This window comes from Mus musculus, chromosome 13 (genome assembly GCF_000001635.26).
Source record: "Mus musculus strain C57BL/6J chromosome 13, GRCm38.p6 C57BL/6J".
NCBI lineage: Eukaryota > Metazoa > Chordata > Mammalia > Rodentia > Muridae > Mus > Mus musculus.
Window position 1 is genome coordinate 105,252,866 of NC_000079.6, and position 23,950 is coordinate 105,276,815.

Here is a 23,950-nt window from a genome sequence, read left to right on the forward strand (position 1 = left end):
CCTTACGCAGAAAAGGAACACCCTGACCTGTGAGCACAAAGGGTCACAGAGTAGACTCCCGGTGGGCAGCCCATGTTAAATCCCCCAAGATGGTAACCATAAAAGCACATTCCCTGTACAAGCTCCACCAAAGAGGTCTAAAGTAGCCATACAGGATGTGATAAATAGTTGAGACATAATGGCTTCCCATCACGTCAGAAAGCTATTCGGCAAATCAAGGTGAAGATTTCTATCTTGATTAGGTATGTGACTTCAGGCTAGTAAATTTACATCTCTGGGCTTTAGCTTCTCTTCTGCAAGTTACTGCCTGGAAACTGTGAGGCATCTCAGGACTGGCCTAGGTGTGCATTCCACTCTGTGAAAGGCCATGAAGGTGTTGGTTAAGAGGAACATTGAAAGGATAAGGCTCCTACCTACCTACATGCCATTTCTCAGGGTCAGATTTTATACCGAATAGTTCTACAATTGCCAAATTACAGTGCTCTCTAAAGATTTCTGAGGCAATAACACAACTGTCACCATAGTCAGGTTAACAAAATAACGAACAGAGGAGTTTCTACCCATCTATTAACTGTGCATCACAGTGATATGTGAAAGTACTTGGGTTGACCAACTCAAAACGTACTTCATTAAATCATCCACCTTAGCTTATGACTTGGAGCCAAGACTACCTGAAATAGTTTATGTATAATCTGTGTATAATTTCCCAAACTGAACCCTCTGGGGCATTAAGGCAACTTTTCTACCATTGGATCTTAGTAGGCGTGGATGAAACATTGCAGTGTGATTTATTTATACATTGGTAAGATCTATAAGGCAGGCAGTTCAATGCACTTCCTTTAGAAAAACAAAATGATGACATGACAAGGTGAATTAAAAGTGGAAAGGGACATGAGGCACTCATCGTTCCATGCTAGACAACATGTACTGTCAACTATCATCAGTAGTAATCTCTGATCAAGGGGCACTCACAGCAGTAAATGCAAGCAGCTCTAGTGTGCGCTTACACAGTACAGTGAGTGCGGGGTGACAAGAAAATGCATTTATTTCAAAAAGGAAGAAGGATCATGAAGGTTTTTTAACCATTAGGAAATAGAAAGTTCAATATAAATACACAATCAAGATATCCCATTATCTCATTAAAATGTATTTTTTAACATTCTATGTGTTATATAAAAGATACATTTAATAAAGAAAAATAAAAGATTTTTTAGATGTTTTTCTATTATAATACCTTTAAAAAACCTTATCTCAACAGAGTTTGAAAACAGTTTCAATGGGAGCTAGAAAGTCTTTTGGAAAATGTTTCAGCTGCCTAAGGAAACTTTAACCAAGGTGCCCAAACTTCAGCTCAGCCTATAGAAGACAGCTTTCCCAGGTTTCCATGACAAAGATGAGAGCCTTGAAACAGGGGCAGTGAAATGCATGAACATATGAAGAGGACATTACTGCATAGGTGAAAACTTAGAAAAGGAGAGGTCATGGTAGAGAGTCTCCAGCTCTTTCACAGTGGCTCCCTAATAGCTCCTGAAGAAGAATACGCCAACAAGGTAGAAACTGGCTCACTGATTCCTTTTCTTGACACAGGGCATAGGGAAATACAGGCAGAAAAGATCACTAATGGCTGCAGTATTGTACAGTGGGAACATTTCCCAATCTAGCCTCCTACCATGCCATGCCATGTATAGAAGGCAGAGTAGTTCTTAAATTGATAATTAAGTTGATTTCTGCAAATATTTTAAAACCTGAATATTTTTGTTTGTTATTATGTATTTTAATTTGATGTTTCCTGACTTTTTTAACCTTTTTTTTTGTACAAAGTTTTTAAACTGCAAATTGGTGGAATTTAATTTTTGTTGATTTGTGGAATTTAGTTTTTGTTATCAGTAAGTGCATATTGTGTTTGTTCTTTTGTGTCTAGGTTACCTCACTCAGGATGATATTTTCAAGTTCTATCCATTTGCCTGTGAACTTCATGAAATCATTGTTTTATCGCTGAGTTGTATTCTATTGTGTAAATGTACCACATTTTCTGTATCCATTCCTCTGCTGAGGGACATTTGGGTTCCTTGTGGATGGTGCCATCCCTAGGCTGGTAGTCTTTAGGTTCTATAAGAGAGCAAGCTGATACATTTGCAGCTAGAGACACGAGCTCTGGGGGGGGGGGGGAACTGGTTAGTTCATATTGTTGTTCCACCTATAGGGTTGCAGATCCCTTTAGCTCCTTGGGGGGGGGGGAGACTTTGGGATAGCATTGGAAATGCAAATGAGGAAAATACCTAATAAAAAAATAAATTAAAAAGAGAGAGAGAGAGAGAGCAAACTGAGCAAGCCAGGTGAAGCAAGCCAGTAAGGAACATCCCTCCATGGCCTCTGCATCAGCTCCTGCTTCCTGACCTGCTTGAGTTCCTGTCCTGACTTCGTTTGGTGATTAACAGCAATGTGGAAAGTGTAAGCTGAATAAACCCTTTCCTCCTCAACTTGCTTCTTGGCCATAATGTTTGTGCAGGAATAGAAACCCTGACTAAGACAGAACCCATTAAGGGCCTGACCTAAACTACCTTTCTGAAAAGTTCAGATTTAAAAAAGAACACAAGTTTCTTTATTTTATATGCTTTGGTGTGAGGGTGTTAGGTCCCCTGAGTTTAATTCCCAACACCTGAATGATGGCTTAGAACTGTCTGGAACTCACTGAGCCATCTTTCAAGCCCCCAAATTTTAAATTTTAAAATTAAAATTTGACAACATTTTCAGATAAATATAGGCGTTTTCGGTAGAAAGGCAAATGCTTATGACCTAGATACCGCATTTCCTAGCTTCTAGAAGAGTTAAGATTCTTTTTCCTCTTTAAGTCACCAGGTCTCTGGGCTGGAGGGATGGCTCAGTGATGGACAAGAACTGCTCTTACAGAATGGCCAAATTTGAGTGCCAGCAGCCACGGTGGGTAGTTCTCAACTGTCTAGAACTCCAGTGCTAGGAGAGTTGATGGCTTTGGCCTCAGTGGCTAATTGTACTCACAAGTATATATATATATACATACACACGCACACATACACACACACACACACACACACACATACAGAGAGAGAGAGAGAGAGAGAGAGAGAGAGAGAGAGAGAGAGAGAGAGAGAGAAACACTTAAAAAGAATAAAACAAATCCTGCTTAAGTTACGCAGTGTCTGTGTGGTGTTTCATACTGTGGTACAAAACAGAACCAGGCTAAAAACTGGCACCAGACAAGCCTGGTGTAGCTATTAACAAACCTATGAACTGGGCTTTGGCACTGGGTAATGGGGAGAGGCTGGAGCAGTGTGGAAGGGCATGCTGGGAAATATGTACATTGCTGTGAATCAACTGGTCCCAGCAGTTCTGGGGAAGGTTCAGAAGGAAAGGAGCTGCAGGCAGGTCCCAGGCCCTTCAGGTTAGTAGGTGGTAATCATACATGGGTAGAAATGCAGGTCCTGAGGTGATCTGGATGACATCTCAGGGTGAAATGAGGAACAAGGAGCAGAGGTCACTGGAAATGGGCATGATGGTGAGTGCCTGGAATCTCAGTACTCAAGAGTCTGAAGCAGAAAGGGAGCACTTGAGGCTAAAACAGGCTCTATGTTGAGCTTGGTTGGTTTGTTGTTTGTTGTTTTTAATTAAATTTTTCCAAAATTAAAATTCCAAGCAAGTACTACCAAAAGCTCTCTTTAGGGGGGAAAAAGGTGCAAAGAATTTGGCTGCCCTGAGTCCTAGGACTTTAGGGAATGCAGAGCAAAAGTGTGGCAAACTGGGATATGGGAAGGTTTAAAAAGGTTGCAGGGGCTTCTGGGTCCTCCCCGGAATCAAGGAGTCAATGAAGGTAGTGTTTCCCATAAAGAGGCAGCACCTCTGCCCTGTTGGGTTTCACATCTACTGGGGACCTGCAGTCCGTTCTCCTCCTTTTCAAATGAGACTATCTTTCCTATGCCTGTCTGGACATTGTGTTTTAGGAACCACAGGGCTTATACTGATTGTGTGAACAGACTCCTGTCGGGAGGAAAATGCACCAGCCTCATCTACATCTGATTTACATGAGAAAGGCTATAGAAGTTTGAAGCGGACTGGAACAAGTGAAGACTTTGGAGTTAATGGGAAGGAATGATTATATTTCACATTTGAAAAGAATGTGGACCGAGGGGGCACAAAGTGCCCTAAGGCTCCAATGCTCAACTCTGGCACCCAGCAGCTGGTGTTTGGTTTTTTGGTTTTGTTTTTGGGTTGGTTTTTTTTTTTTTTTCCCTTTGGTTGGTTGTTGTTGTTTGTGGGGGGAGGGCACTTCTGGAAACTTCAAGAGGAAGTAGGTCACTGGATGGGGACAAGACTTTGAAGGTTCCAGCTAGTCTGTCATAACAGGAGGAGCCTCTGCTGAACTGACACCTGGGTTATTGTCTTACTCCAGGCCCAGAACACAAAGCCCAGTGACAATGGACTGAACCTTCTCAAAAGATAAGCAATTAACTCCTTCCTTAAACAATTAGAATGTTTCAAAGGCAACTGGGAATTCTACCACAAGAGAGCAAGATGTATTAAGCAATAATATTAGGACATAGAACTAATTTGAGGAGTTGGTCTCCTACACAGGACAGAAATTGATTATATGCAAATACTATTACATATAAATGCTGTACATATGGATGAGAGCACCTGGAGAACAGTTTCTATGTGGAACCAACTTCTCACTGATAGCAAAGATAACAGAAAAGGGAGTCTCAGGGGCTGCGAGCAGAGATGTCCTACTTGGGTTTTCTTATTTAGACTTTGTAACCACACACAGTGGTTACTCCTACTGATCCAGTCTCAAAGATTCAACAACTGACTGAGCTGGCAAAGTTCTCCAAGTTGACAGCCTATAAGGTCTGCTGAACTACAGTCTAAAGAACACCGTGCTTTTCCACACCAGGCTAATGGGTTCCAAGCTAAAACCATGGTGGGCAGTAAGCCCTGTAGGTTCTTTCAGATATCTTAAGGAAACACAGCTCGACCTTTATCAAGCAGCACTTCAAGTTACAGTGGGTCCTTACTTGCGCATTCAACAGCAAGCGCACTGCATAAAAACAAGAAAGCACCTGGGTCATTTTTCTTAAACTCGTAACACAATACAATTATGTGTGCCGCCATGCTTGCCCGCCCTGAACCCCAGGGGGAAACATAGCATTGTGCAATCACTGATAATTCTAGAACTTCAAACTTTAATCTGAGAAGTCTGTGGATGCTACTCACTGTCGCCTTTAACTAGTAATCTGCGGCAAGTTCTGGAGAAAGTATAAGTAGCACTCAAGAAAATAATCTGGGTCAAGATCCTGAGTCTGCCGAAGGGCTATCTCAGAAAGGTGTATCCCAGAACATGGGTCCCATGTCACCATCATGAGTGGCACTGGGATGCTCAAGCTTTGACTTACCTCTTCCTCATCACAGTGACGACACACTAGATGTGCCACTTAATGATTCTCTGTGCCTCGAGGTTAAGAATCCCGAAATATATGAATAAATTTTTAAATCTATATAAATATATATACACAAAAATATATAAATGTCAAATATTAATATCCATCTATATCTATCTATCTATATCTTTTTAAATCTGAATTTGTATGCCTATATTATCTGCCTTTTCTAGCATTTTAAGTTTTGATGTTGAACGTCTTGCAATGACAGTTCAGGCATTATAAGCTGCCTTCCTCCAAATCACACATAGTTCAGAATGATTGGACAAATCACAAAACTGAGAATCCATTATAACACCAAAATATTTAAGAAGTTTGAGAAAGCTACTGTCAAACTTGAAGCACACAAGCAAAACAAACAAACAAACAAACAAACAAACAAACAGGTTGGCAGTTGTTTAAATGTTTCTCTCTAAATGTTTACTTTGCTCTTTAAATATCCCTACTGGTTCTTGTTAGTATCTATAGGATTGTAATCATCACAAATACATTCTTCCAAGAAGAAAAAAATCATTTATAATTACATACATTCCCAAATATATTATTATTTTCTATGTTATTTACTCTCTGCATACATTGCCTGTAAATCCATGGATCCAATCAACCAGAAAATTCTGAACAAAATGCATCTGAATGAGCAGTAATTATTCCTAAACAATATCATATGACAAGTGTTTACACAGTTTAAATCATATTAGATATTATAAGTAAACCAGAGGTAATTTAAAATATATATGAGGATGCACAAAGTTACATGTAAATATTTTACCTATGGGCCCTGAGCATCTGTACATTTTAATATTTGTGTAGGCTCTGGAAATTAGTCTCCCATGTATCTTAAAAATGAGTATAATTTTATTTTCTCCATATCCTAACATCTGAAAAATAATTTTATTTTGTTCACATTGGAAGGAATATTTAATCTCCTGAAAATTCTCAATGCAAATTTTGAAGTAGTGACCTTTCTTTCTTTAGTTGCTAGGTCTCACTCTCATTGAGAAACAAGCTACATGTAATGGATACTTAGTAACCATTTCACGCACAGATCACAGGTCAGTGCCTGAAAGACAGTGGACCCATAGAGGCTTTTCCAGATGAAGGAAAGACACCTGCTTGGCATTGGCATGTAATTTTCAGTCACTCTCGTCATTACCAACATCAGTCACTTTGGTGTGGAAGTCTTTTTGTTTGTTTTTTATTTTGTCTTTGAAAATTTATCAAAATGTACATAACAGCACACATGCTTTTGTTTGGTTTTCTACACTGTTAAACTGAAATTATTAACAATTTGCTTCTATATGGCTACAATTCGCTAAATCAAATTTTAATCTGTTTATAAAAATTCTGAAAAATCTATTGGAAAAGACTCAATTAAAGTCAACAACACCGTTTCCCCTAAATCCTCTGCCTTTGAAACAAATGAAAGGATGAATGAAGTATGGAGGCTTTTAGAACAGGGTTAATACATCCCAGTATTAATGGGTCTCTTTCCATTAGAAGGTGATACTTGCATAGATTCGTACAGCTAACAAATTCTTAAAAGCCTCATACAGACTGCTCCTGCAAAGACTCCATATCCCAACAAATCCTAGAGAACCTGCTGCACTCAGAACAGTTGGTAAGAAACCCCCACCCCCTGCCCCGAGTCCCAGAGCTGATGCTGGGAGCCTTGTGTACTCAGGACTCATCACCCACCAAAAACCCACCCTCTTGAATGCCGCTCCACTTCCTTCCATCCCTTCCACCCCTTCTGCCTGGTCCTTGATGCTAAGGCAGACTCATAGGTGGTCTGCTTCCATGAAGACTCCATATCCCAACCCATCCTAGAGGACCTAGCTGCACTCAGATGAGTTGGACCCACTGCACTCAGAGCAGTTGAGGATCAGCTGCACTCAGCACAGTTGCACAACAGCTTGACTGCTCCATGGCAGATCCAACAGTCTGAAGGCCTCCCAGGAGATCTACTGCAGCCAGTACAACAGATCAGCAGCTTCTCTGCACCTGTGAAGAGCCCCCAGTTAGAAGGTCCCACAGGTGGTCTGTTACAGCCAGGGCCTAAAGTCTACCAGGAGACCTGAAACAACCCAGAGACAAATGAGGCAGACTCCATACAGTCACCCAGATCAACAAACATCAGGGATATCCAGACAGTGAAAGGCAAGTGCAAGATCATAAGCAACAGAAGCCAAAATACATGGGCATCATCAGAACCCAGTTCTTTCACCACAGCAAGCTCTGAATTTACCAACACACCTGAAAATCAGGAATCTGCCCTAAAATCTTATCTCATGAAGATAGTAGAGTCCTGTAAGAAGGATATCAATAACTCACTGAAAGAAATACAAGAAAACACAGGCAAACAGGTGAAGAAATAGAATAAAGCGATCTAAGATATAAAAGTGGAAGTAGAAACAATAAAGAAAATGCAAATGGAGGCAAACCTGGAAATGGAAAACTTAGATAAGAGGTCAGGAATTACAGATATTACCAACAGAATACAAGAGATAGAAGAGAGAATCTCAGAAAATACAGTAGAAGAGATTGACACAACTATCAAAGAAAATTCAAAACATAAAAAACTCCTAACCCAAAGCATCCAGGAAATTCAGGACACAATGTAAAGACCAAATCTAAGAATAATAGGAATAGAGGAGGACAAAGATTCCCAGCTCAAAGGATCTGAAAATGTCTTTAACAAAATCATAGAAGAAAACTTCCCCAACCTAAAGAAAAAGATAGACATAAAGGTACAAGAAGCTAATAGAACACCAAATAAATGGGACCAGAAAAGAAAATCTTCTCATCTCACAATTATCAAAACACAAAATGCACAGAGCAAAGAAAGAATATTAAAACCTGCAAGGGAAGTCAAGTAACATACAAAGATAGACCTATCAGAATTACATCAGATTTCTCAACAGAGAATATGAAAGCCAGAAGAGCCTTGTCAGAGGTCATGCAGACTCTAAGAGAACACAAATATACCCAGGCTACTATACCCAGCAAAACTCTCAATCAACATAGATGAAGAAAACAAAATATTCCAGGACAAAACCAAATTCAAGCAGTGTCTATCTACCAACCCAGCCTTACAGAGGATCCTGGAAGGAAAAATCCAACAAAAGGAAGATACCTGCACCAAAGAAAGGACAAGATATTAAGCATCTCACAACAAAGTCAAAAGCAGAGAGCCACAAGCACATAAAGCCACCTACAAAAGCAAACATGTCAGGAACAAACAGTCATCTCTCTTTATTATCTCTCAATATTAATGGACTCAACTCACCTATAAAAATACATAAGCTAGCAGACTAGATATGCAAACAAGATCCAACATTTTGCTGCATACAAGAAACACACCTCAACAACAAAGACAGGCACTATTTCAGAGTAAAAGGATGGAAAAAGGTCTTCCAAACAAATGGTCCGAGGAAACAAGCAGGAGTCCTAATATCCAATAAAATAGACGTTCAAACAAAAGTTATCAAGCGTGATGAAGAAGGACATTTCATATTCATCAAGGGGGAAATCCACCAAGAGAAACTCTCAGTTCTGAACATCTATGCCCCAAATGCAAGAGCACCCAAATTCATAAAAGAAACTTTACTAAAACTCAAAACACACATTGAACCCCACACAATAATAGTGAGAGATTTCAACATCCCACGCTCACCAATGGATAGGTCATTGAAACAGAAACTAAACAGAGACACAGTGAAACTAAGAGAGGTTATGAACCAAATGCATTTAACAGATATCTACAGAACATTTCACCCTAAAAGAAAAGAATACATATTTTTCTCAGCATCTCATGGAATCTTCTCCAAAATCGACCATATAATTGGTCACAAAACAACCCTCAACAGATACAAGAAGACTGAAATAATAGCATGCATCCTATCAGATCACCATGGCCTAAGGCTGGTCTTCACTAACAGCAAAAACTACAGAAAGCCCACATACACGTGGAAACTGAACAACTCTTTACTCAGTGATAAATTGGTCAAGGAAGAAATAATGAAAGAAATTAAAGACTTCCTGGAATTTAATGAAAATGTTGACACATCATACCCAAACCTATGGGACACAATGAAAGCAGTGCCCTAAATGCCCTGGTAAAGAAACTAGAGAGATTTTACACTAAGAACTTAACAACACACCTAAGAGCCCTAGAACAAAAAGAAGCAAACTCACCTAAGAGTAGAAGGCAGGAAATAGTCAAACTCAGGGCCAAAATTAACCAAATAGGAACAAAGAAAGCAATACAAAGAATCAGCAAAACAAAAAGTTGGTTCTTTTAAAGAATAAACAAGATAGATAAACCCCTAGCTAAACCAACTAAAGGGCCAAGAGGCAGTATCTAAATCAATAAAATTAGAGATGAAAAGGGAGACATAACAACAGAAATGGAGAAAATACAAAAAAGTCATCAGATCCTACTATAAAAGTGTATACTCAACAAAACTGGAAAATCTAGATTAAATGGATGGTTTTGTAGACAGATGCTACATACCAACGTTAAATCAAGTGCAGGTAAACTATCTAAACAGGCCCATATCACACAGGGAAATAGAAGTTATTAAAAACCTCCCAACCAAAAACAGCCCAGGGTCAGATGGATTTAGTGCAGAATTCTACCAGACCTTCAAAGAAGACCTGATACCAATTTTCCTCAAACTATTCCATAAAATACAAACAGAAGGAACACTATCTAACTCATTCTATGATGCCACAATTACTCTGATGCCTAAACCACACAAGGACCCAACCAAAAAAGAGAACTTCAGACCAATCTCACTTATGAATATCAATGCAAAAATAGTCAATAAAATTCTTGCAAACTGAATCTAAGAACACATCAAAACCATCATTCACCATGATCAAGTAGGCTTCATCCCAGGGATGCAAGGTTGGTTTAATATATGAAAATCCATTAACGTAATCCACTATGTAAACAAACTCAAAGAGAAAAATCACATGATCATCTCGTTAGATGCTGAAAAAGCATTTGACAGAATACAACACCCCTTCATGTTAAAAGTATTGGAGAGATCAGGAATTAAAGGCCCATAGCTAAACATACTAAAAGCAATTTACTGTGAACCAACAGCCAATATCAAATTAAATGGAGACATACTTGAAGCAATCCCACTGAAATGGGGACAAGACAAGGATGCCCACTCTCCCCATATCTATTCAATGCAGTACTTAAAAGTGTTAACTAGAACAATAAGACAACAAATCAAGGGGATACAAATTGGTAAAGAAGAAATAAAGGTATCACTATTTGCAGGTGATATGATAGTATATATAAGCGACCCCAAAAATTCTACCAGAGAACTTCTCCAGCTGATAAACAACTTCAGCAAAGTGGCCAGATATAAAATTAACTCAAATAAATCACTAGCTTTCCTTTATACAAAGAATAAACAGGCTGAGAAAGAAATTAGGGAAACAATTTCCCTCACAATAGCCACAAATTGCATAAAATATATTGGGGTAACTCTAACCAAACAAGTGAAAGACATGTATAACTTCAAGTCTCTCAAGAAAGAAACTGAAGAAGATATCAGAAAATGGAGAGATCTTCCATGCTCATGGACTGGAAGAATTAACATAGTAAAAATGGCCATCCTACCAAAGGCAATCTATAGATTCAATGCAATCCCCATCAAAATTCCAACACAATTCTTTAAAGACATGGAAAGAGCAATTCTCAAATTCACCTAGAAAGACAAAAAACCCAGAATAGCACAAACAATTTTAACAGTAAGAGAACAGCTGGGAATATCACCATCCCTGACCTCAAGCTTCACTACAGAGCAATAGTGATAAAAACTGCAGGGTATTATTGGTTCAGAGACAGACATGTTGATCAATGGAATAGAATTGAAGACCCAGGAATAAAACCACACACTTACTGCCACTAGAATTTTGACAAAGCTGCCAAAAATATACAATGGAAAAAAGAAAGGATCTTCAATAAATGGTGCTGGTCTAACTGGCTGTCTGTATGTATTAAGAATGAAAGTAGACCCATATGTTTCAACCTTGTACAAAGTCCAAGTGGATCAAGGACCTCAAAATAAAACCAGATACATTGAATCTAATAGACTAGAAAGTGGGAAAGAGCCTTGAACTCATTGACACAAGGGGAAATTTCCTAAACAGAACTCCAATGGCTCATGTTCTAAGATCAAGAATTGATAAATGGTACCTCCTAAAACTGGAAACCTTCTGTAAGGCAAAGGACAGAGTCAATAAGACAAATTGTCAACCTACAGATTGGGACAAAAATCTTCACTAACCCCACATCCGATAGTTGGCAAATATCAAAAATATATACAGAACTTGAGAAGTTAATCACCAAAAAAACCAAACAACCCAATCAAAAAATGGGGTATATAACTAAACCAAGAATTCACAACTGAGGAATCTCAAATGGCTGAGAGGCACCTAAAGAAATGTTCAAAGTTTTTAGTGATCAGAGAAATGCAAATTAAAATGACCCTGAGATTCTACCTTACACCAGTCTGAATGGCTAAGATCAAAACCTCAGATGATAACACATGTTGGTGAGGATATGGAGAAAGAGGAACACTCCTCCATTGCTGGTGGGATTGCAAACTGGTACAACCACTCTGGAAATCAATCTGGAGGTTCCTCAGAAAATTGGAAATAGATCTACCTGAAGATACAGCTCTACCATTCTTGGGAATATACCCAAAAGATGTCCCACCATGCCACAGGGGCATATGTTCTACTATGTTTATAGCAGCCTTATTTGTGATAGCCAAGAGCTGGGAACAACCTAGATGTCCCACGACAGAAGAATGGATAAAGAAAATGTGGTTCATTTACACAATGGAATACTACTCAGCTAATAAGAACGAGGACGTACTGCATTTTGCAGGCAAATGGACAGAACTAGAAAATATCATCCTGAGTGAGGTAACTCAGACCCAAAAGGACATGCATGGTAAGTACTATAGATTAAAGGAAGTTGGAATTGACAAATATGATCACCTTTTCATGAGAAAGTCCAGAATTTGCTCTGACTTTTCAAGACTGTTTACATATCAGGAAAAAGAATAAAAGAAGAGAAGGAACAGATGAAAGAAAAAATTCCACACTGGCAGAAACAATAATAGATTATTAACATTAAAGTACATTCATGTTAGTCAACTTTACAATATTTACTAATCACTGGGTACAGCATTGACCACAAAGACCTGGTAAGAAGATTTATTAACACGTCAGGAGCTTTGCTGTTCATGTGTCATTTCTCTATACTGATTTCTTATTTCATCTAAGCTTATAAACTGACAATAATATTCCTCACATAATATTGATCATGATTCCAATTAACCACTAACTACTATTGAATCTTTACATTATTCTTGAATGTTCCTATATTATCAAATATCAAAACCGTATCTGTTCACAGGTGAAGTTTTATGTTCTTGTGAATTTGGTTAAACAGCAAATACAGATGTTATGCTCGCTATACCCCAGGAACTGCTTAGGCAGTTGCCACGTTATAGAGAAGAATGCTGAAACAAGGAAAATTAAGCCACTTCTCAGAAACTTGTCAAGGACACATATTCAAAGATAACTTAAAGATCCCATCCAGGCCTTCCCGCTTCAGAGTTCCTGTTCTCAGACAACGGATTTCCAGCTGCTGCATCCTGTAGCAGGTACAGGTTCTAGGACCATGCACCGCATCTCCCACCTGAATACATTTAAAGCATTGACATTTTTTCCAACTCTCACAGAAGCAAACCTAAACTTACTTTTAAATTAACCAAAACAACAGACTAGTATATATGGAAATGTAGATTTGGAAAGCTATTTCTGCTTCGTGATATCCCAACAAAACCACTTTTATTTCAGAACTATTAATATAAACCAAATGTGCTTGCCTAAATAGCTATTCTTACATGCTAGAGGAACAAATCTAGAAGTATGTGTATATGTATGTGTGTGTGTTTGTGTGTGTATGTACATGAATGTGTGCATGTGTATGTATGTCTGTGTATATGCATGTATGTCCTTCTGTACATACGTGTGTATATGTGCATATTTGTGTACACATGTGTCTGTTAATCTTTGTATGTGTGTGCACATATGCCCATACAGGCACATGTACATTCTTCTGTGACATGCAAACTGGATGAAGACTATTTTCAGGAGGTAAAGTCAACTAGAGTGGGGAAAGAGTCAGAACCACAATGGTGGGGAAAATACAAGAAAAGTTCAGTGCTGTGTGCATGTATGATAACGAAGGCCACGGTTCTGTACTCTAAGCAACTACATAATAAACATAAGAGAATAACAGACTCCGAAGCATCCTGACCAGGGGAACTAAAAGCCTTTCTAACAGCATAACAGGTCATCTCCTTGCCAATAGGGAACTTACATGCTAGACAAGGCTATTTCACTAAGATTGAAACCTTACTAGGGAGATTTTGTCGAGTGAGATGCGACATGGTAGAGGGAAACACATACACACACACACACACACACACACACACACACACACACGGAAGCTAATTTCACACTGAGCTGTAGGAAGATAGTTACACAATGTTTGTAAATAAAATAATGTATCCAAGCAGCAGGGGGCACTAGTGCACCTCTCTGACAGTTTACTTTCTGAACCTGGAATGGCTTCTGCTGTCCAGACAGGATGTATATTCTTTTTCTCCTTTGGATGGGACTTAATTTTTTAAATAACACTGTATGGTTTGAATGTTTAAATATAGATGATTTAATGTCATTAAATAATATTCTGACAAATGTTTAAAACTTAGTTTTCAAGTGTAATCAATAACAGTATCTCAGCAAATTTATTAGAAATAAGTAACTCAAATCATCTAACTACTGCATCTGTGCACAGCCAGGGACAAACTCTGTCACAGGACTATCAGTTAGCAATGTTATTTGTTTTCAATTAAATATTTAAAGAGTTACATGTTTAAAATCCCCCAACTTTTTGGATTCTTTGTCTTTTTGGGTTTTTGTTTTGTTTCTCTTGTGTTTTGTTTTGTTTTCTCATATTCACGTGTATCCTGGAAAGTTTTTTTTTTTTTTTCCAGAATGAAAAGCTCTAATTAAGAGATCTGGAGGGTGGGCCAAGAGAGAGGGAGAAAGTAAGGGCAAGAGAGAGCTCGGGAGAAACCTCCATCCGTGCTCTACACTCTTCAAACTATGACCAAGATCCTTTCAGAATTCAAAGGCCATGACAGTCACACCCTACCAGAGACTTCTCATCTATGACACAGATCGGACTGTTTAGTTTGAGTTAAGTGCTGGCACCTGCCCATCTTTCCAGCTTCACGTCTCGATCAGCCCTCCTTTAACCCTGAGTGCCAAATGTTCTGTGGACACAGCTCAGGGACTCAGAACACACTGCTGCTGAAGGCCTCCACGGTCTTTGCCCTGCACTGCCTTCTCTGGCTCAGTTCCTGAGAAAAGCCTTTTCCTTGCAGATAAGCCCAGCATTCTGCCAATCTCCCACTCTTACCAGGCCCTACACGTTTCCTTTTACCAATTCTACAGATAATAATTGAACACTTCTTTAATTGACTAGTATCTAATATTTTTATGATTTTAAAAAATTAAATGTTAAATATTAAATCAGAAATTTAAATTCTTGATATTCATTATAATGGATTTATAAATATAAAAGAACTGTGATTATGATAATATGGTATTAATACTATAGTGAATGATAAATCTTGGAAACTTCACAAAGATCATTCTTCTGTTTGTCTTCAAATTTCCAGTGCCTCTAATAGGACCTGTGGGGGCCCAATCTGCTCGGGCTGCCGTAATAAAACTCCATCAACAAAAGGACCTCAACAGCAGCAATGTACTTCTGTATGGTTTTAGAGGCTAAGTGTTGAAGGTCAGGCACAAGCTGTCTGGCTCTGGTGAGGGTAGACAGCTACCTTTTCCCTTGGCCCTCACACAGTCTCCCTTGCCTTATAAGCTGAAGCCCTGCTGGATTGGCCTTATCCTTATGACTTATCTTCCCTTAGTTATCTAGAAGCCTCACCTACAGTACCATCCCAGCACCAACAAATTGACCCAAGAAGCTTACAATTCGGCCAAATTGGATGGAACTCCTTACACCTTTGGGTTCTATGTGACCTTGACAAGTTGTTTAACGTTGCTTAGTGTTGCTGATACCATGAGTATAGATTTGACAGCTGTCAGTGTGTGTACGGAGCAAGAGACGATGGGGCCCAGAATGCCTATTGGTTCAATGTGAAAAATGCCAGATCACAAACAGAATAAGGAGAGTGCTGAAAAAGGCAGGCATGACATCTAGGATGGACCATTAGTGGAAATGAAAGGAGAAACAGCCAGACCCTGAAAAGGGCACTGTTGATTAGTGATACATGTTATAGGGTGAGCTAGGGGACCTGGCATGGCCTTCAGTGTGCACTCGAACATCACAGAACTCTAGAGGATGCTGTTGTGTGAAAGTTGCCTCTCAGATTTGTGCAGAGATGGCATAAACACTCTAGTGTCTTTATTTACAGACCCTCAGCTGCGGATTGGTTTTTAACAAAGACACTGTGGATCAGTGTTTACTGCAGCGGGGAGAGTCGTCTGGGCAGGTGTCAGAATGTAGGGGTTTAGGAAAGAGAACTAAGGACCTCTCCAGTGCTCACTTCAGAACTATTAATAAAGAACTGGTTTGACTCTTCCATCACCCACCTGTGCTAACTCAGGGGCTGCCGTGAACACAACCAGCAGCTACTTGTTCTAATGACAGGTGGGTCACGTGATGAGTGGGTCACGTGGTTCCTTTACCTTTTTGATGATTCTGTTCATATTCTTTCTGGCCTGATTACCTAGATGGTATCTTTTGTTCATAATCTTAAGATGTTTCATTATTTACTCGTTATTTCTAAATATTTTTCTGTTTCTCCAGTAGCAGCATAACCAGATATATTTTAGTATATGTAAAATTAACATATACTTAATTATTATATAAATATATTTTATCCTATAAGACAGTTTCAATCATTTACATATATTATTTTAATGGTGAATACTCATTATACTAATAATGCACAGAGAGAAAAGGCAGACTGGAAGCTGCTGGGGACAGTGGCAAGACAAATGGGCATGACAAACTTCTGGGTCTCAGTTCCTAAACTGTTTGGTGCTGGTTGGTATTTGAATAACTGAATTGAAAGTATTGAATATTACTGGATTATATTCTTAAAATGAGTAGATTTTTACAGTTCACAAATTACATTTTCAAAATATCTAAAAATCCATATATACATGTATGTCTATATATTTCACAGTCTCTCTTCTAGGAAGCCTTCTTGCCCAGGCACTGGTGCAGGCTCTAGTGCAGGCACCAGTCTGCTCCCATTCCTACCCCGGCACTTATCAGACTAGGCTACATGGGTCAGGTCTGTTGTAAACCTTAAAGCTCCAACGCCTGGTCTGCACTGTGCATCACTCCCTTCCACGTCATGTCCCAGTGTTTCCCAGAGCTGTCCAGGCTCACTGCCTCCACACTGTGGACTCAATCATCTACCCTTGGTATCTCAGTCTCCTTACACTTAAGGTAGAGGTAACAGATTATCTTCCTCAGAGGGCTACTCTGAAGAATAAATGATAGAAATACAAATAATGTAAATTTAAACAACTCAACTATTGAGTGGCTCTGAATCAATTAGTGATGAAAAGGTACCACCACCCCCCATCATTAGTTGCCAGAAAAATACAAAGCTGATTCTAAGGGTAGCTGATTCTGCTGCTCGTTGGCCTGAATGGACAGACTGCAAACATGAAAGTAGGAGAGCAACTGGAATCGTCACGCACTGATACTGGAATGCTCACTTAGGAAGACTTGTTAGCAATTTCTTTAAAACGTAATGCATATCTGCCACGTGACTAAGATACTCCTCTCCAAATACATCCCCAAAACTACAAAATAAGAGAGGGATTTACACAAATTTCTATCACCTAATATGACAACAACGACAAGCACAGATCATTGAAAATGTGTAAGTACTGAGGTCCCTCAGCAGGAAACAGCAGTGATTGTCACACTCATAAATGACATAGAATTCAGCAAACTACTGCACACAGTATACAAGTGAAACTTTAAAATCTGATGCTGGGGCAGATACAAGGCAAAGGGAATGCACGTGATTTTATTTCATTTGAAAGGAGACAAGGATAGGTGACATCAGCCAATGGAGACAGAGCTCTGCAGCGAGTACCTAGGAGTGGGAGGGCCTTGTCTGAAAGAGGGTAAAACAGACTTCTCTGGTCATGGGAATGTTGTATATCTTGAACTGATATATATATATTAGAATTAATTAAATTTACCAAGCTGTAAGCTAGTCTCATTCTATACAAATTATATCCAATAAAATGTTGACATGAAAAGTTTCAAGTTTTCGCCCTCTGAAGTGTACCAGATCTTAAAAAGTATTTGTCATATGCTCGGGTGTGGCAGAGTAGGTGTGTACAGACAGGTGTGCCTCCAATGTTTGTACAGTCTAAAACCCTTGAAGTCAACAAAACTCACCTCAACCACTTGAGTCTCAAGAGGAGTCATGAAGCAACCAGAACTTGCAATGCATTTTCTACATCTCCAACAATGAAGGGTGCCTGTTTGCTCCTCGGGGCTCTGCGTACTTGTCGACTCTTCGCTTCTTTTCATCTGTGGGAACAATAATGATCATTAGAATGGTAAGAGCCACTGGAGAAGTTTGACTTCCGAATCCCCACAGCAGCAGTTCCGTGTAGAGATATGAGAAGTATCTTGTACTGTGGTGTGAGATGCCGAGCTCCTTCACTCTGTGTCCTGACCAAAGACATAGCAGTGTCTGGGGCTGCTCTGTGACACAGCCAGCTGCAGGGCTCCATGGCAGGATGATACCTATGCAGGAAATTTCAACATCCCCAGCACTGGTAATAACCAAAACACCTAAAAATTTGGTCCTGTGAACCAGAATTCCTTAGACTTCCATAGATAAATTCCCTTCCCAGAGTACTTCAGTGGACATGCCTTTTCTGTCATCTAAAACAACACACTTTTCACACAATGCAGATTATGAGTGTAAGCTGTAGCATTCTGCGGGATCCCAAACTGATGCTGTCAACAGCGCAGTGTATCCAGGAGTTTGGAGCTATGTTCTATGGAATTCCAACTTAGGTCATGGACAGGTCCTGCTTTGTGAAAGAGCCCGGCTACCGCTTTTGGGATGACCTCAAGAGTGGGTTTTGTGAGAAGGAACAGGTACCTATCTGCTAGTGACTGTGTCTGAGGCAAGGAGTGCTTTATAAAAAGTCTAACATAGAAACTTTCATTTAATTCTGATCATGGTAGTGCATTATGCAGTGGCTACAAGCTTATTTTCTTTCTAGAATGCTTTATGTCTCTTATTACTGATTTTTTTAAAGGCAAGAGCTCAAGGGAAAATCTATAAAGCCATCACAGTACTTTTAAGAATCACAAGAGGATTGCTAGGAGGGTAGAAACGATTGCTGCCTACCCTGAAGACCGATTTGATCCAGCAGACCTACATGGTAGAAGAGAAGCAACTCCTGAAGGTGTCCTCTATCCTCCACAAAGTGCTGTGGTGGGTGAGTCCTCCCTTTATACACATAAGATATGTAAACAAATAAATGTGACTTCTTTTCCAAAAAGAATCATGGCAAGGAAGTATAAACAGTGTTGATTTTGATTTTCATTTTTGTGGGGTTGTTTTGTGGCTTTTTTGTTTTTGTTTCTTTCTTTTCTTTTTGTTTGTTTGTTTGACTTTTGTTTTTGAAAAAGACCAAAAATTGAACATAAAATTGGGTGAGTATAGAAGTGGGAAGGATCTGGGATGAAATGGGATATGGGGAAATAATCAAAATAGATTGTCTAAAAAGTGTTATGTAAAGGATTAAAATTTAAGTATTCATGTTTACTTTTTAGTGAAATTTAAGTGTATTTTTAACTTTTTATTGATTCTTTGTGAGTTTACATTATGCACCCAGTCCTGCTCATCTCCCCATCCCCTTATATCTGCCTTTCGCTCCTGTATCTGTTCCCCCAAATAAAACACACACATACAAACCAAAATACAGCACAGAAAAACATCTCATCAAAGAAGCTGTGGTATATCACAGTGTTTTCCACAGTCTGTCCCTCTGTCCATCCATCTTCACTTGCAAATGTTCATTGCAATGAGTCATTGGTCTGGATCAATCAAGGTCTCTGGCTTCTGTGACACCATCATTCGATTCTCACAGGGACTCTTCCTGGTTATCCTGTTGTTGGCCTGTGTCATACAGATCCTGAAGCTTTGGATGAGCAAGACTAGCCCTTTCACCCATCCCAACCATTTGCAGATAGATGATATAGAATTTTGGGGTGGGCCAACTCAGAGCCCTGCACCACCAGAGGAGCTCTTCAGCACTGCTCCTGCTAGGCCACCCAATGCTGCCATGGGCAGGGTCAGTTCTGCTCTCATGCCCTCCAGGCCAGCTCATCTGCACCCATGCCTCCAGAGTCAGCTCTACTGTGCTGCCCAGTCAAAAATCGGGGCCCAACTTCCCAGTGCTGCAGCCTGCAAGGGGCCGGGCCAACTCTCCCATCTTCACATCCTCAGGCTGGCTCACCTTGTGCCTTTGCCATTAGGGCAGCTTTTCTGTGTTGCTCAGTTCACCTGTTCACACATGTGCTCCAGTCAGGGAGGGGCAAGGTGTCTCTTTGCCCATTGGCAGAGGGGCTTACTTTAAAATGGTGGTCAACAGGAGATCAAGGCCAACCAAGTCAACTAAGTGGGTCTTAATTGGGCTCACAGAGACTGAGGTGGCAAGCACAGGGCCTATAGGGGTCTATACCGGGACTCTGCATATATGTTATGGCTGTTAGCTTGTTGTATATGTGGGAATCCTGACAGTGGGAGTAGATGTTTCTCTGACCCTTGTGTCTGCTCTTGGACTCTTTTTCTCCTATTGGGTTGCCTTGTCCAGCCTCAGTGTGAGGGCTTTTGCCTTGTCTTTCTGTATTTTTTTTTATTATTATGTGTGGCTGTTATCTATTGGTTTCTTGGAGGCTCTTTTCTGAAAAGGAAACAGATGGGGAGTGGTTCTGGGGTAGGGGTGAGGTCTGGGTGGTGGGGAGCTGGAAGAACTGGAGGGAGGGGAAACTGTGGTCTGGATATATCATATGAGAATCTATTTTCAATAAAAAAAAGAAAATAAATAAGGTCGTGATGGTCTCTCTCAGACTGCAGGGACTTTGAACAAGCTCAGTCAGTGAAACAGTTTACTGTGCCCAGTGATAATGCAAATGGTTGAGTTCAGAATAGCTCCATCAATTGTGAGTCTATCTTTAAAATTTGAGATTTTTTTTCCCATTAATGCTTTTAGATCTACTCATATAATATTTACTGAAAGCTTCAATATGCTGGACTCTGAGAACATGAAGATGAATAGTCCTATCTTCTGCTTAGTGGTGCTCCTAAAACACATTATTAGCAGGTCTCATCCTTGGTACATCAAAAGTGCTTAAGGAGCCTTAAGTAACAATGCACTAAGCCCTACTCGTGGAAGTTCTAACTTACTCTTGAACAATGAGCTGGAGATAGGTAAAAACCTCTAATTCTGAAGTGTTGTTAAAACTAAAATGAATATGTATATATAAATGTAATTGGCTAAATTTTATCAGCTAAAAGTCAGAAGCATAGGAAAAGGAACATAAAGATCTATAATATGCAAGTAGAAAGGATTTAATTATAATAGTTATGCATGATGGGAAATTCTCATAATCCTGCCACTTGGGAAGCTGAGGCAGATGGGGGTGGGTGGGTTGAGGAGAGTCTAAGCCACATGGTGAGCACTAGACTAGCCTAGGCTAAATAGAGAGATGTTTTCAAAGACATAGAAAACAACTACAAAACACACCCCTGGCTAGCAGGCTCACCAACTCTCTGCTGGTTAACCCAGCTCTGATCTTCCAGCTGACAGGCCATAGTTCTGCCTTTGTCAACTGACTCATCTTCAGAACCCACAAGAGCCACAGATCACTTTACTGAAACCATCAATGATAAGGACTATGATATGTAAAAGCTCCCCATCTTGTTTCTGCATTGTTGGAATAATCCCCACCTTGTCTTACTCCCCAAGTGTTTCTCTTTCGCCTGGATATCCCTAACCTCCTCCATCCCCAACTCTTTTACCCTGTGATTCTCTTCTCAGGGAAGCCTCACACCAGAATCAAGTCTGAAAGTGTCCATGTACGTTTATATGCCCCCAAATCCAGATACTCAGGTTCCTCTCAGATAGTCGCCCATGTCCTCTTGACTTGCAGTGACATACAAATAAAGGTCAATAGGAGATTTCAGTAAGTCTCAGTGACCACCACCAAAGACTACACTGTGACAACTCATCCTTATAAATGATTTTTAAATCTATAGATGTCATTTTGATCTTGTTCCAAAGATCTAGGCCAGTATTTCCAATGTACAGATGTTGCATGAACATCTTTTTAAGACTCTGCTCTGGGAGAAATGTTTGTCCTGGCAGTTCATTAAGAATAAATATGTGCAAATCTATAGATAATAACTTAACCAGATGTGGTTACATAGTACTTGAAATGTAGCCAATCCAGATTGTACAAAAACATATAATAGATTTTGAAGACTTGGTAAAAAATAATGAGAAATATATTTTAAAATGTATGTTAACTATATAATCAAATTTTAATATACTAGTATTGTATAAAGTTAATTTAACCTGCTTTTCCCCCTCTATTTGGAATGCATGGTTGTGTGTGTAGTATATGCATGTTTATGCACATGTTCATATGTGTATGAGCATGTAGAGGCCACAGGTCAACATCAGATGTTCTTCTCTATTGCTCATTGCCCAATTTTTAAGGCAGTGTTTATTTATCATGTGCATATGTGTGTGGGCATGTGTGTACCAAAGCACATATTGAGGTCAAAGAAAAACTCTATATTGTCAGTTCTCTCATTATATCATGTGGCTTTAAGGAATTTAACTCAGGTTGTCAGTCTTAAAGAGAGGTGTCCTTTACCTAATAAAACATTTGCTTTTTCTTTTTCTTTTTTTTATTAGATATTTTCTTTATATACATTTCAAATGCTATCCTGAAAGTTCCCTGTACCCTCCCACCATCCTGCCCCCCTACTCACCCTCTCCCACTTCTTGGCCCTGGCAGTCCCCTGTACTGGGGCATATAAAGTTTGCAATACCAAGGGGCCTCTCTTCCCAGTGATGGCTGACTAGGCCGTCTTCTGCTACAAATGCAGCTAGAGACACGAGCTCAGGGGGTACTGGTAAGTTCATATTGTTGTTCCACCTATAGGGTTGCAGACCCCTTCAGCTCCTTGGGTACTTTCTCTAGCTTCTTCATTGGGGGTCCTGTGTTCCATCCTATAGATGACTGTGAGCATCCACTTCTGTATTTGCCAGGCACTGGCATAGCCTCATATGAGACAGCTGTACCAGGGTCCCTTCAGCAAAATCTTGCTGGCATATGCAATAGTTTCTGGGTTTGGTGGCTGATTATGGGATGGATCCCTAGGTGGGGTAGTCTCTGGATAGTCTATCCTTTCTTCTTCGCTCCAAACTTTGTCTCTGTAACTCCTTTCATGGGTATTTTGTTCCCTTTTCTAAGGAGGAATCCATCCATTGGTCTTTCCTCTTCTTGATTTTCTTGTGTTTTGAAAATTGTATCTTGTTCTATGTTTCTGGGCTAATATCCACTAATCAGTGAGTGCATATCTAATGACTTCTTTTGTGATTGGGTTACCTCACTAAGGATGATATCCTCCAGATACATCCATTTGTCCAAGAATTTCATAAATTCATTGTTTTTAATAGCTGAGTAGTAAGACACTGTCAATAAGATAAAAAGGCCACCAACAGATTGGGAAAGGATATTTACCAATCCTAAATCTGATAGGGGACTAATATCCAATATATACAAAGAGCTCAAGGAGCTGGACTCCAGAAATTCAAATAACTCCATTAAAAAATGGGGTACAGAGCTAAACAAAGAATTCTCACCTGAGGAATACCAAATGGCTGAGAAGCACATGAAAAAAATGTTCAATATCCTTAATCATCAGGGAAATGCAAATCAAAACAACCCTGAGATTCCACCTCACACCAGTCAGAATGGCTAAGATAAAAAATTCAGGTGACAGCAGATGCTGGCGAGGATGTGAAGAAAGAGGAACACTCCTCCATTGCTGGTGGGATTGCAAGCTTGTACAACCACTCTGGAAGTCAGTCTGGAGGTTCCTCAGAAAATTGGGCATAGTAGTACTGGAGGATCCAGCAATACCTCTCTGGGGCATATATTCAGAAGAAGTTCCAACTGGTAATAAAGACACATGCTCCACTATGTTCATAGCAGCCTTATTTATAATAGCCAGAAGCTGGAAAGAACCCAGATGCCCCTCAACAGAGGA

At 39.7% G+C, this 23,950-nt stretch overlaps 1 protein-coding gene and 1 long non-coding RNA gene across 14 annotated transcripts in view; one reads left to right on the forward strand and one right to left on the reverse strand.

Moving 5' to 3' along the window:
• Positions 1–19,050, forward strand: part of Gm52064 — an 81,469-nt gene extending 62,419 nt beyond the window's left edge. Inside the window, exon 3 of the long non-coding RNA XR_003950705.1 lies at positions 18,918–19,050. This is a non-coding gene — a long non-coding RNA (predicted gene, 52064). The remainder of the gene's footprint in view (positions 1–18,917) is intronic.
• Positions 1–23,950, reverse strand: part of Rnf180 (ring finger protein 180) — a 164,252-nt gene that overhangs the window by 122,299 nt on the left and 18,003 nt on the right. For all 13 annotated transcript variants that reach the window (XM_017315607.2, XM_030247413.1, XM_030247414.1 and 10 more), the window contains exon 2: positions 18,040–18,174. In XM_017315607.2, coding sequence (XP_017171096.1) covers positions 18,040–18,174 — 135 coding nt within the window. The remainder of the gene's footprint in view (positions 1–18,039; positions 18,175–23,950) is intronic.